This window comes from Perca flavescens, chromosome 18, assembly GCF_004354835.1.
Source record: "Perca flavescens isolate YP-PL-M2 chromosome 18, PFLA_1.0, whole genome shotgun sequence".
NCBI lineage: Eukaryota > Metazoa > Chordata > Actinopteri > Perciformes > Percidae > Perca > Perca flavescens.
This window is the reverse complement of record NC_041348.1, coordinates 31,130,998-31,146,215: the sequence shown is the minus strand read 5'-3', so window position 1 is coordinate 31,146,215 and position 15,218 is coordinate 31,130,998. Positions and strand designations below refer to the sequence as shown.

Below are 15,218 nucleotides of genomic sequence, written 5' to 3'. Positions count from 1 at the left end.
CCCAATGGTTCTCAAGCTTTTTTCAATAATATTCCCCCTTTGAACAGTGTTTTTTAAAAATCTTACATACCCCCTGCAGTCCTCCAAAGTACCACCAGGGGTACACGGACCCCCATTTGAGAAACACTGCATTAACTGATGGAGAGACGAAATCTCTGCTCCGAGCCCAACCACTTCATCTTCATTGGTGATTTATGTTTGCACCTTTAGGCTCCCTAAAGACTGTAAAAAAAAAAATTAAATAATGGATGTGTGTTTGTGGATTGCCGTTTGGAAGCCAGGAGTTTCCATTTTGGCCATCGCCATCTTGGTATTTCATATTTGAATATGGATATGGTTTTGTGGAGCTGCACTAATGACGTTTTTCCACTACATGGTACCTGGTCGACTCAGCTCGGCTCGGCTCGGCTCGGCTCGGCTCGGCTCGGCTTGACCACGGTGCCTGTTCCTCCTTTTTCCATTGCAGATTTAGTACCGCCTCATGCGTGAAGCGAGCGTGGCTGGAAACTGCTGCAACCTAACGCAACACACACACACACACACACACACACACACACACACACACATACAACGTGGAAAGTGTTTGTGATTCTCGGCATGTTGCCAGAAGATACATTTAGTTTCAAAAGAAGCTGGAGGCAGCATATAAAACACCGCTGGCTAAACTATTTGTTCAGGACGCAAAATTACCAATCCCACTATGGCCGCGCCAAGACCCGCCCTATGAAGCAGCTCGATTGGTTGGGGTTAGGCATTTGAGCTTGAGTGGTTAAGGTTAGGATAGCTGATTGGTCAGGGGATAGGATCTGAACAAATGGGGCTACGTTACCTTGCATTCTCATGGACGCCTCGCCAATAAATGCTATTGAAGGCCGGGTCTTGGCGTGGCCATAGTGGGATTCGTAATATTGCATTCAGGACCCCCCGTCTGTAACTAGCAATGATGACGCAGTGATTCATGACGATTCTCTCCGACCAATCAGGAGTCTGCAAGTTTTCACATCACCTTTTGGTATCGCCTCAGCTCGCTGGGAACCTCGACCGAGGTGGTACTAAATAAAGTATCCGTTAGCAGGTACCTGGGACTTTTTATCATCATGGAAACCCAAAAAATGTGAGGAGAGTCGAGCTGAGTCGAGCAGGTAGGTACCGTGTGGTGGAAAAACGCCATAAACTAAAAGCTAAAGAGGTAACGTCACCAATTTTCAACCTTTAGAAGCAAGTCATCCAACGGGAGTTTTACTGGCGCATAAACAGGGTACTGGAGACATTCATCTGCATGCACGGCAGAACAAAACATCTGCAGACTTTCCTAAAGGTTACCAGCTAACGCTAGCGGTAGCTATCTAGCTTGGTTACACCACAGGGGCTTCATGAATTCTTTTTCAACATTCAACATTTTATTTATATAGCACTTTACAGTAACCAACAGGTATCCAAAGTGCTTCACATCAGAAACCAAGACTAAAACACACATCACATAACATATCATACAATAAAAAGAATGACATATAGAAACAATAAAATCAGAAAAGGTTACATAGAAAATAGGAGAGGGAAACAGTCACACCACTGCTATGTATTAAAAGCCTTTCTAAACAGATATGTTTTAAGTCTAGACCTAAAAAGTGCTACATAGTGATGGTCAAATGAAGCTTCGCAAACCAGTGTCTTTACTTTCTGAGCTCACTAGATGGTGCTGTATGTTCAACAAAGGGTTTGAAAACCCATTGAATTGCCATTCATTTAACCTTTTTCTTTAAACAGAGAGCACCAATTTAGTGAGCTCAGAAAGTAAAGACATTGGTTCGCGAAGCTTCATTTGACCATCACTAGTGCTACATCTGTAGTCGTCCGAATTTCAGGGGGTAACTTGTTCCAGAGTCTCGGGGCAGCAACTGCAAAAGCCCGATCACCCCACCGTTTATACTTTGACCTTTGGACTTCTAAAACCAGCTGATTTGAGGACCGCAAGGACCGGTTGTGCTCACGCAGTGTTAAGATATCGGACAAATACTCCGGGGCCAGGCCGTTTAAGGCCTTAAAAACAAACAATAAAATCTTGAAATCAATTTTAAAACGCACAGGGAGCCAATGTAGGGTATAGAGAACAGGAGCGATGTGATTTTGACGAACTCGGGGACACTGATCAGCCCGACTGGCTTTTCTGCCGAGGGTCGGCTAAAGTCCCAATAATTCGGCGTGTTCCTTTAACGTTAGATGCGAGATAGTGTCAGACTGTAGTCTTTTCAAAGTCTGTTTAAAGTCTTCTAGTGTACGGTAGGCTTTATTTGTTCCCGTCTTGGAAGTGTGCCTCCTTCCTGTCACCTACTCTGACTTTGTGTTCTTTCTCTGCCTTCTACCTGGCTCTATCCATTTGGTTTTGTATACAGCACTACATAAATCAATGTAATTTGATTTATGAGACCTGTCAGTTTAAACACTGTTGGGCTGTGTTCACTGCTGAGCAGCAGTATCCACTGACTTTCTCTCTCATGCTTCCCCAAAGAATCAATCTGTCTCTCTCCATTTATCTCATCTGCTACTGTATGAATGAGGGAGTGTTTACACCACTTAGTAATTAGTCCAATAACTCAAAACTTAGTCTTACTGCTAATGTTTTTGTTGGAAAATTATCAACATATTTTCCGATTGATTGTCTATAAAATGGGTAAAGAGAACCATCACAATTTCCCAGTAGACAACAGACCAAAACCAATAGATCTCCAACTATCTAGGGAGGTCCCGGGACATGTCTGGATGTATTTAGAAAAGCAACAAAAAAGACACAAAAACGTCAAATTGGCATCGACAAAATGTCGAAAAAAAAATCCTTGAAAAAGGCGACAAGAACGTTGAAATTGTTTTAAAAAAAACTTTAAAAAGGCAACAAAAAATTCAAAAAAAGCAACAAAAACGTTGAAAAAAGTGGCAAAAATGTCGTCAAAAGCAATTAAAACCTTAAAAATGAACTAAGACTTTGAGTTTTGATTATTATAGGGGGGTTGTTACGCCTATGGTAAAACCTTTTTTTATAGTAAATACTTCTAATTAAGTAAATGGGTGTGATCACTTCTCCTGCCTGAAGATAGCAATGCTCCCAGAATGCACCTGCCTGTAAGACCCAAGGGGGGGTAAGCTTCGCTTCAGAACTTGAACCTCCTATGGCGCCATTTTGATGCTACCAAACGATCACCTCCCGTTAGCATCCCATTGACTCCCATTCATTCTGACGTCACTTTGACAGAGAATAACTTTACTTTACAATAACTTTACATCTCTATTTGTCGTTTATTTCTAAAGAAACACGACAATGTATAAAAGGCTCCATTACCTTGTACCTCACGTTATGGCTCCGTAGCAGACGCTTTTATAAAAATAGGCTAACGATTGGGTCATAACCACGAGACTTACTGTCACACAGTAGAGGAATTACCGTATAGTACAGGAGAAGCTCACAGGCAGTTTGGACTTCCATTAGCTCTTTAGGTTTAATTACAAATGTTAACTAGCATGTTAGTGATCAATAATTAGCCTGTGTCTATGTTATCTCCTTACATATACCTACACTCTCTGTTAGATTGGGAAGACTTCACACTTTCAGACAGGTTGCTCACGTCACAGCTACGTCTTCATGCTCAGTTGGAGGCTGCTCAGTAACGCTCAGCCAGCACCACAATCTCTGTCCAGAGACACGGGATCTGCTGGTCCAGTTTATATACTGTCTATGGTAAGACCAGCACGCCCAGAATGCCCCTGAACACACCTCCCTGTAAGAACAGCACGCCCAGAATGCACCTGAACACACCTCCCTGTAAGACTGCAACTCGGGGTTCAGTGTCTTGCCCAAGGACACTTCGACATGGGACTGCAGGGCCAAGGATCGAACCACCAACCTTCCGATTGTCAGGCAACCGATCTACCACTGAGCCACAGCCACCGCAGGTGCATTTGTTATTTAAACGACGTGGGCAAAGACACTTGTGTCACGCTTTGCGCTGCGCCGGGTGCAAGATAGGGCCCAATGTCTCAATCAAAAATGAAGCAAAGACAATTTTAGGACATTTTTTTAATCAATCATCTCAAGACAAAACAAGTAGGAGAATAACTGGTCACCTGAACAGTAGCACTCAGACAAACACAAAGTTTTGTTTCAATATGTATGCGTTGGTCATAAAGTGTGCCTCTTTTTCTTTAACATAACTGTGAGGTGAAAAATCAGCTCAATACAGAGACAGACAACAGTTGATGAAATAAGAAATAAGTCAATTTTCACAACTAACCTGTAACAACATTAGTTAAAATCAAAGATTTAAAAATGAATGATGAATTTTCAGTGTAGTATGATGCGCCATAGTTGATGAATCTCCACAAATGACTCTGATATTAGTGGTCAAAAGAAGCAACAAGACGTATTAAAGATGAACTCCCCGATTTTGTAAATAATTCTCAATAGTACACCAAATCCCAAAGTACCTCCCAGAGCAACGGTGATGTTTTACAACTCAGTTTTCAGTTCAGTTCATCAAAGAACAGTTTGGGATGTGGTGGCGCTATATCAGGGTGTATCTTAAAAGTTCTACATGAGACCCAAAAAAAAAAAATCCATTGTCAAAAGTTATTCACCAGAATCATATTATATTGTCAAAATACACCATTTGCTTTCCAAGTTAATAACTATGAATCAAATTCTAAGACACTTAAAAAGAGCTTCATGTTCAAGTTCTTTACCAAGAGTAGCCTGTATGTTTAAGCCTAATCACTGTTATTATAAGCCACAAAATATTACCTGAACCATACCTGATGTCTGTTTAAAGGACAATTTCGGCGCAAAATGAACCTAGGGGGTTAATAACATATGTGTACCGAGTCGACTGTTCTCTGGGACGTGTTTTCATGCTAATCGAATGTGTCCCTAGCTTGAAACAAGCTAGCGCAAACCGCTGATTAGCTTATAACGCTAGTCTTCAGGGCAGAGGGTAAATCACTATTTCTACACCACTAACAAAGCTCAATATAGCACCACACTTCCACGGTAGCATAATGAAGGTCCCTACATGTAAACTGAAGCATTGAGAACTTTGTAAGTGTACAAAAAAAAAAAGATTGTTTATAAAGACAGTACCGTTCATGTACAGTTTTCAATGCTTCGGTTTACATGTAGGGACCCTCATTATGCTACCGTGGAAGTGTGTTGCTATTTTGAGCCTTGTAAGTGGTATAAAATAGCAATTTATTTTTACTCTACCAGTGCCCCGAAGACTAGCGTTATAAGCTAATCAGCGGTCCGTGCTAGCTTGTTTCAAGCTAGAGACACATTTGATTAGAATGAAAACATATCCCAGAGAACGGTTGACTCGGTACACGTATGTTATTAACCCCTAGGTTCATTTTGCACCAGAATTGTCCTTTAAGTATGTATTTTAAAACTCTTGGCCTATTTTGTCAAGATCAGCAATGTTACTAGTAGTAGCGTAATGGCCTGGCCACACCAAAAAGTGGCACAGCTAGTTAATCCATGCAGTTTGGTGGCATAGTGGCTATTTGTAGGACTAGTTGGTAGCTGGCAAGCTTGCTGCTAAACTGCTAGCTAGCTGTGCGTCCTATAGAGCAGGCGCCAAATAGACTTCTGCCGGCTACTTCCAGTTTAGCACTCTGCAAGTCTTGCATTGCCAGATCTTCCTCCACATTGCTGCAGAGGAGGGTCTGGCTAGTCCACACAACATTCCTCGATGGGAGAAAAACGTGCTCTGGTTTATTGGCATTTCTTTAAACCAATCACAATCGTCTTAAGCAACACTAAACAGCCAACGGAGCCACGGTGCCACTGCAAAATATCCTCGGGAAGGAACTTGTTCTGGTGGAACGTATACGCTCAAAACTTGTTTAAGCTGTCTGGTTTTACCCTGCAGAGATATGAGAAGCAATTAACCTAGTCCTCAGAAATCCAGCGGAGTTTATTTCAACACAAAGAAAGCAGAAGGTAACGGACATCTGGCAGAATTTCCAGCAGCACCGGATATAATCTAGCGCTCCGCTAACTTGAATGGGGATTAAATTATTTAAATGTGCGACTCTTCTAGACTTGGCTCCAGATTTGATCAAACCCATGCACATGCCATGCGTTATCCTTTTTTTTCTTCATTTGTATTTAATGTAAACAAGGCCTACGTCTTGGTGACAGAACTTTAAGCAAGCCGTTCTCACTCTCAACTTGTCAAATACTGACCTAAATGCCAACGCACAAGGCACCCTTTAGCGTCTAAATTGGACGCACCGGGCAGAGCAACTGCTGCACTGCGGCATCGTAAGATGACGTAGTATGAATAGTAACAATGCTAGGGAGTAGTATTAATGACCAAAACTCTAAACTGTAAGCAAGCGGGTTGGTTCAAACAACACAGGCCTTTCACCAAGGAGACCGGAGTTCATGCCCAGTTCTTGTCTTGTATGTCATTGAAATGTACAATTTTTAACCCCACCCACTATTATTTCCTAACCCTAAGTGGTTTTACCCTGCATGTTAAAAAATGATGCCAAGGGGTCATGACCAAGTGACTTGAAAAGTAATGCCAAAGGGTCCTGACTAAACGCGTTGAAAGATTACGCCAAATGGATACCCAGAGTGTTAAAAAGTGACCAGAAGGATCCTGACCAGGTGCCTTGAAAAGGATGCCAAAGGCATACCAAGAGCTTTAAAAAGTGACCCAAAGGATCCTGACCAAGCATGTTGAATAATTACGCCAAAGGGATACCAAGAGCTTTAAAAAGTGACCCAAAGGATCCTGACCAAGCGTGTTGAATGATTACGCCAAAGGGATACCAAGAGCTTTAAAAAGTAGGTCCTGACCAAGCGTCAGTATGTTGACGAGTTGGGAGTGAGAATGTTGTTGCTTTTAGAGGCAAAATTTAAAACCATCCTTCACTAACAGATACCAGAATGCAGACGAACCCAAACCACAGGAGTCACATACCTGTTTCAAATCCTCTTAAAGTCTAACAGACCAACCAGGCCTTCGGTACTGTAGGTTGGGATCAATTGGAGTGGTCCCTCAGTGCCGGAAAAACTTATTTAGGGTTTTTAAAAGGATTTGAAATGAGGGTTTGATCCACTTTTGTCTGGTAATGCAATTTTGTACCTGAGATGATAAACAGATTGCTGAAAACTTCATAACAAAAGATGGATGGATGTCTGATTAAAAAAAAAAAAAACATTACAAAACACGAGAGGTAATCTTTTTCAAAATACATAGACAGTGACATTGAAGGCAACGTTACAAAAAGTTATGTGTAATACTACAAGCTAGGAAAAGGTGATATAAAGAGAGTGCGGGGTAGAAGACACCCTTGATGAGGAGATGGTTGAGAATCAGACATGGATAAAACCATTGTTTCAAATATATCAGGACTGAATTAGCACCTAAAGATGCAGTAGGTAAGACTTATAAAACTAACTTTCTGTCATATTTGCTGAAACTAACCCTATGTTCCAGTAGAACTATATGAAAGCTGGTAATTATCTGGCACCACCTACAGCCTGTAGTGCGATTTGCAAAAATCCACTGCTCCCTGTTCAGATGCACCAATCAGGGCCGGGGGGGGGGGGGTGTCTAATTGCATGCCAATCACTGCTCATGCACACACATTAATTCTCCCTTGTGGGGGCAGGGGCTTAGGTGACCGTTTGGGCTTTAGCAGAAAGGGGGGAGGGACTGAGAAGTTGTCAAATTCTTTGGCTATGTCCTGGATCTTCACAATCCTACCTGCAGCACCTTTAAGTTTTTGCTTTCAGCCTTATTGTATTATATATGAGACCTATAGGGCCTGAACTCCAAAAACTTTAAATTCCTTTGTAGATTTTGTCCATGTCTGTTAAGAACTACACTACAACCCACATTTGTATATCCAAATTCAAATAATACTTTTGTCACTAATCATTCAGACTATATATTTCTTTAAAGTTTCAAAATGTCAGCCAGGAAGTGTTTGATTATTTGTTTTTTTTTTGATTTTTACATTCTTTGGGGAGATCTTTACCCTCAAAGAGTAAAACACAACATTTCAACCATTTTCTTGATGCATCGTTTTTCGAAGATGCCTTTAAATCTCATGGAAGTAATCTAAGCCATTTTGTAAAAACTTTCTGGCGCATGAGATTGATGTTTTGAGACAGCCTTTCTCTATTCTACAAGTCACGTTGAAGGTTGTTTAAGACCCACCATGCTGAAACAGATATTTGAAAAGGCAGACAACTCCATCAAAAGACCACAACAAAGTTGTGGTGTTCATGTCAATGGAAGTAAAGGTCAGAACGGGCTGGAAGCAACGCCAGACACAGACGCTGGAAGTGATAACTCTGGCACATGGAAGTGTCAGGAGCAATGGCACCTGAAATTCACTCACACATGGGTACTGGACCACAGTTTCTTTAGAATGACATGAGTGATAATCTGCCTGTCATATTTGATCAGCACCTGGAAGACAAGCTAGACTATAGTGTTTATCTGCACTTTAATGCAGAATTATGTGACTGATTTGCATTGTTTTGTGTTGTTACATTACATGAAATCTTAATGCCTTTTAACAAAAGCGTTCTGCAACTTTAGAAATCTAATGAAATAGAGCTGTTTAGGTTCATTGTTGGCACTCCGTAAGTGTCCAAGTGAAGATACATCTAGTTGTTTAATGAGCCTTGTTGCATTTAGTGTAAACCAGGCCATAATTAGCCCAGGGTAATGCTTCCAGGATGTGTAGAAGGATCAGATATGAAGTACAGCTCCAAGAACAGGGTTTGGGCGAACCTCAAGTTGTTTTGGGCCAGGTTTCTTACTAACCGGGCTTTCCTTGTGCTCTAATTCAACAATAGCTACAGGTTTTAGCAGCACCCTGAAGATGATGCCTGTCTTTCAATCTCTCTTGTGGTAAAAAGAAAACTTCTAACCCATCCCCCAACATTTCAGAGTCAGAGGCGCAGACCTTGGCACAGCCAGTACAAACCCACTGATATCTAAAATACCACTAGGGATGATCACTCTATAGTTAAGGGCAAAAAACACCCAGAGACTATTTCAGACTTGCCAGGTCTGACATTGTCGCACATTCTTAAATTTCTTGGTGCAACTCACTCACGATGGACCACAGGTGAGGTTTTGCTCTTATGTCAGCTTCCTGTTTTGTTTTATAAAAGTCCAGCAGTAGCTAACCAAGAGCCCGATTAAAAACTGGCAGAATTAGTGTCATGTATTTTTACCCTTAGTCGTTTATGCGTGCTTGCTTGTATGTGTCATTGGTTGCTAAGATAACCAAGCCGTCGGCAGAGTATCTCAAAAATCTCAGCAACACAGAGGAGTATGGTGATCACGGTGAAGGTGTACATGGCACTCAGGAAGATGGTTTTTTCAAAGTGTTCGGGCACCATGCACTTTGTCACATTAAAGGCCTTTTCCAAAGCACTGGCATCACACTTGTACAGAGGGTGGACCTGGGGGACAAAAAGAGAAACATGAGGTGGTAATACTTTCACAATTGTCTAAACTTCCAATCATTATATGTCTTGTTATGTAGATGACACTGTGCACATTTGCAGGGATTCTCAGTATTATTAGTTGGATCTCACCAAGTACTTGCTAACTTTACCTAGCATGTACTGGGAAAGACCACCAACTCCAGTCTTTTGTGTGGTAATATTGGGTATTGTGCAGGGTAATGTTGTTGCTGTCATGTTCCAGGAACCATCTTGAAATGCTAAACACTCTTGTAAACTGGGACACCATCCTGCTGGCAGAATAACCATGTTAAAGATCCTGGCCGTTTTTACACTACCATTCGCTGGTATCATTGATACCAGGCAGGGTGTATGCATGGATTCATGGTGGAACCTACAAACAGCATTGTTTGATCAACATGTGTTTGAAGCTTCTTGTATATTGTTAATCTGGATCAATGCAAAAACATTTCCAAGATAAAGCCTGACATCCAGCCTTTAGGCTTTGCCCCTCACTTTCTGCTCTCTGTGTGTTGGCGTTCTTAAAATCCCTTCGCTACGGGTAACAACAACAAACAGCAAGACATTGACGCTGTCCTGGTGTGGCCTGGTTCCACAACCTTTGGCATGGAACCAGGCTATCTTGACAACGACACCGTCCAGAAACATTGCCCAAAATCTGGCTTGCCTTACAAAGTTCAATATTTTGAAGATCTTGATTACTATTGAGCTGTTGCTCCATTGCATGAAGAGATGTGATATGGGCACCTATTAAGGGTGTCCCCTTGTCTCATTTCTTTAAAGGAGTCCCAGGTATGGAGAATTTGCAAAAGGGACCTTTGGCAACTTGGGACATGCTGGAAGTTTTACATCGCCTGCCTGGCCTGGGAGAGCTTTGGTGCCAGAAGGAACTTCCAAAAGGTTGTAGGGAGGGCTCTGCATGCTGTTTTTTCACCATGACCATTCGCCCTGCACTGCAGCTGGATTCTTGTGAGATCATTAGATCACGCGGAAATGTATTTTGTCAGGCTGCAAGTAATGAGTTTGTGTCTAAACTACCAGCTAATAAAAAAAACAATCAGCGTCCAGTGAGGAGCTACTGGCAGCTACGGCCGTGGTTTAGGTGTGTGTGACGGCGGCAGCTGTTTGTACCAAACAACAATGATGGACATGATAGACATATGGTTCATCCAATCAACTGCCAGGTATTTTTTGAAAGTGCCTTCCCTTTCCCAAACCGTTTCGAATGACAGCTTCTGAGATGGTGCTGTGTAACAAGAAATCTGCCGTGTCAGGTCACATGAACATGAGTGGCAACTTGAAAATGGATGGCTACATAACTGTGACATAGACAGGCACTGGAAGGTATTGAATTAATTAAGTTTAAAGTTTACAGACCTGGAAGCCAAAGAGGTGGCTTTGTAGCCAAAAGGCGATGACTTCCAGAATGATGCGAAGCAGAACAGAAATTATGTAGAATACGGTGTAGATGGGTCGTTCGAGGATCTCTTCCTGGTCAATGTTCTTACAGGCTGCGTAGAGGTGGAAGACCGCCCCAGGAACTAGCACTGTTACCAGTTGTAACGCCCAAAAGACCTGAAAAGGGCAGAAAGAAGGGAACGAAGGAGTGAGAAAGGCCAATGGAAGAAGACGATGGGATATAGAATGGAGGTATCCTGAAATGTATGATGGATATGGGTGATAATGGTTAAGGTAACAGGTCATGGGATTGGAGGTCGAGCAGGGAGAGGCGAAGCAAGAATATGTAAGGAAAAAGAATATTTGTACATTCATTATTCATCACTTGACATATTGGTTTTTAAATTGGCCATCCAGATGATGCGGGTTGTGTCTTTGGTGACCGAGGCTGGCAGGAACCCAGTCTAGTTCAACGATTGCTGAAATGTTTCACCTCTCCCACATTGCATTTTCTACCAATATGGAAAAAACGTTGTGTTGATCACAGCCTGCGACTGTTTTCTGATTGCAAATGTTTCAGTCTGACTGGAAACGACACTGTTTGTGCCTAAAGAAGCCCCCCCAAATTTTTGAAATTTAGCAGATAGTTCTTCTGCTTGGGGTGAAGATGTATTATGTGTAATTCTGGGGAAAATTCTGCAAAACATTCTGCGTCTGCAGATTCCGTTTGGCCCCTAAAAATATGATGTTGAAGGGACTGAAAAGATTGTACCAGTACTATGACATGCCATAGTAGGAACAGCACAGGTGTATTCAAAGCCATTACTGATGGTTGCATTCCACTTATGAGAGACCCTGGTATTAACCATTAATGATGGCTGCATTCCACTTAGGAGAGGTCCTGGTATTAACCATTACTGATGGTTGCATTCCACTTAGGAGAGACCCTGGTATTAAACCATTAATGATGGCTGCATTCCACTTAGGAGAGGTCCTGGTATTAAACCATTAATGATGGCTGCATTCCACTTAGGAGAGGTCCTGGTATTAAACCATTACTAATGGCTGCATTCCACTTAGGAGTGGCCCTGGTATTAAACCATTACTGATGGCTGCATTCCACTTAGGAGAGGTCCTGGTATTGTGCATGCTGACTCACTGAAATAGATTATTGGGACACTTAATGGAATTGAGCCATTGTTAAGGTTATAAATTTCAGTTGGGCTTTTCCTACTATGACAAGTCAAAATGTCTGCTGTGAAAAAGGTCCATTAAGTTTAGTTTCGTAAGTCCTACCTGAGGTGTTATGGGTCTGAACTGGTTGTAGCAGTACAGGTTGATTTCTCGGCGATCGGGGTCACAGCTGAAGTGCAGCGCCTCATTTCCGTACACAGCGAAGCCAAGAACTCCCAAAAAGAACATCCGCACCGAGCCGAAGAACAAGGTGTGGAACTGGCCTATCACCGTAGGAGGCCTGAGCTGGAACACACACACACACACATGTACACACAATTATACAATGCAGAACACATGCATACATACAGGCAGGGACAGACACAAACATTTATGATACATACAAACATTCACAAGCATTCACATTCTCATGGCACAAACAAGCGACACACAAATGTGCATGGACACAAAGACATGCAATCACTCACACACACACACACACATACACACACACACAAACAGAGACAAAGAGAAAATAGCTTTTGTTAGCCAGATAAATGCAGCTGCGACAGAGAGGCGCACTGAGGCCCTGAGCTCTGAAGGCTAAAACAAAACCCATTCAGAGGAAACATTTCCCATCTTCTCTCTCTCTCTACCTGCTCACTTCTGACACTAACACTTGAGTCATGTTTCCCAAAAACAAAACAAAAAAAAAGGCCCAAATGACAGTCCTAATAAAGCAGAGAGCCTTTTAGGCTCACAAAACATGTCACACGACTGAATGAAGACGGAGGTAGACGGAGATGGATTACAAAGCTGAGAATGAAAAAACACATCAATCTCTTTTTGATTTTTAAGCCTCGAAGGGGGCGTGGGGGGGGGATAATTGCTCTGTAACTGTCAAATTATAAAGTTGTCAGCTAAGTGGATGAAAGTAACAATAGGAGCCCCAACGAGCGGGCCTTGTGAGCTACTTACGCATCCTTCATAGAAGTTTTTGATGTAGTTTAAAGACATGGTTGGCCTGTGGATATTCCAGGGATGCTCTGGGCCGTCATGGCCGGTTTGCTGCTGGCACACAAGGCCACAAAATCTCCAAATGACCCCTGTCTCTCTCTCTCTCTGTCTCTCTCGTTCTCTCTCTCTGCCCTGAAAGCCATGTCAATGCATATTTTTTTTTTTGCCTTTTATCCCTCCATCAATTGACTCGCTCAGTAGAAAAAGGACAACAGAGACAGAGGGGCCAACAATGGGCTGGGGGGGGGCATGTTGTCCCTGCATTATAATCCCTATACAACTATGTCAGCGAAAAAAAACAACCTCCTGTCACACACAATGCAGAGAGAGAGATGGCAAACATATGCAACTAAAATAGGTTACAATGCACCCAGGAGCTCAACTGAACTTAATGTTTTCTTTTTGAATTTGAATTTGAAAGACTTTGAGCTTTATTTTGAAAAGCACCTGGTCTTACCTGAGTTACAAAAATCATCATTCTGATAAATCGTCCAATTCCAAATGTGATAAATAAGGATATTTGTGGACATTTTTTCCACCCACTTTCTGACACAAATGTTGGATTTTTGTCTACGTGGACGCTAAATGAGAAAAAAATAAAAAAGTAGTAAAAGAACAAGAGTGAGGACAACACACCCTGCACTGTAAATACTTCTGGAAGTGCATTGACGGAGCTGCTGTTGTACCAAACAAAAGTCCCCTTCGGTGAGCTACGAGCAACACAGAAAAGAAAACCTCCAGAAAATTCAAAAAACTCCAAAAGCCCAAAACTGGACAAAGTGAAATAAAGTCCACACACCAACCGTAATCCTGGCGGAGTGTTGTTCATTCCCCCCTCTTTTTCCACTCCGGGATGATCCCAAACTCATGCCAGTTGCGGGACCTTGCGGGTCAGAGAGCAGAGTCAAGCCAGACGAAATCGACCCGCGCTACTTCCGCTCACAGCTTTTCAAAATAAAACAACAAGGGGGCTTGACCATTGACATATATAAATGGAGCACCAGATCCTGTGTCTCTGGACGGAGACCAGTGAAGGATATCAGAAGTCTCTTTCCCGGTGCTGGCTGAGCGTTACTGAGCAGCCTCCAACTGAGCTTGAAGACGTAGATGTGACGTGAGCAACGTGTCTGAAAGTGTGAAGTCTTCTGGTAGCTGTGCCGAGAGAAATCTCAATCATTCCCAATCTCACAGAGACGGAGAGTGTAGGTATATGTAAGGAGATAACACAGACACAGGCTAATTATTGATCACTAACATGCTAGTTAACATTAGTAATTAAACCTAAACAGCTAATGGAAGTCCAAACTGCCTGTGAGCTTCTCCTGTACTATACGGTAATTCCTCTACAGTGTGACAGTAAGTCTCGTGGTTATGACCCAATCGTTAGCCTATTTTTATAAAAACGTTCTGCTACGGAGCCATAACGTGAGGTACAAGGTAATGGAGCCTTTTACACATTGTCGTGTTTCTTTAGAAATAAACAATGGACAAATAAAGTCTTTAAACGCTTCAGATGTAAAGTTATTCTCTGTCAAAGTTACGTCAGAATGAATAGGAGTCAATGGGATGCTAACGGGAGGGGATGGCTTGTTAGCATCAAAATGGCGCCATAGGAGGTTCGAGTTCTGAATCGAAGCTTACCCTCTTGTGCTTGATAAGAAGAGCCTCACACAGGTCACAGCTCACGACAGTTCGTGAAATGGTCACGTTATTTTATCTATTGATTCGTGTACATCAGCCAGACATGGAGAGTTTATTGATGTGCTTTTGTTACTCCATGTCACTTTTTTAAAAACATTTTGGTAGCTATTTTTCCTCGTTTTTGTTCCGACTTTTTTGTGGCTTTTTGTAAATTTGTTGCTCTTTCTGATGTACTCTTTTTGCCGTATTTTTGTTGAAATGAAGCCCTTCAAAAGTCACCAAAACAATTCCTTAGCCATCAGCAAAACAATGATTAATTTTTTTTAACAACATGTTTAACGTAAGAAAACTTTTTTTTGCACACCTCTTTTGTCGGGCAGGCAACACACACACACACACACACACACACACACACACACACACACACACACACACACATATACACGCACACAGACACACACACATACTAACAACTACACACACA

General features: G+C 42.1%; 1 protein-coding gene across 1 annotated transcript; it reads right to left on the bottom strand.

The window, feature by feature from the left end:
* Window positions 1–8,936: 8,936 nt before the first annotated feature.
* Window positions 8,937–13,093, bottom strand: gje1a (gap junction protein epsilon 1a). Its single transcript, XM_028606058.1, has 4 exons — window positions 13,055–13,093; window positions 12,200–12,382; window positions 10,883–11,080; window positions 8,937–9,481 (listed from the first exon to the last, which is right to left on the bottom strand). The coding sequence occupies exons 1-4, from the start codon at window positions 13,091–13,093 to the stop codon at window positions 9,284–9,286; spliced, it is 618 nt and encodes a 205-aa protein (XP_028461859.1). The 3' UTR covers window positions 8,937–9,283.
* Window positions 13,094–15,218: the final 2,125 nt, after the last annotated feature.

Coding starts and splice junctions, on each gene's coding strand:
- gje1a (XM_028606058.1), bottom strand. CDS start 13,093: ATGTCTTTAAACTACATCAAAAACTTCTATGAAGGATGC. Junction 12,383..13,054: donor AAAACTTCTATGAAGGATGC/GTAAGTAGCTCA, acceptor TGTGTGTTCCAG/CTCAGGCCTCCTACGGTGAT. Junction 11,081..12,199: donor TCAGACCCATAACACCTCAG/GTAGGACTTACG, acceptor TGCCCTTTTCAG/GTCTTTTGGGCGTTACAACT.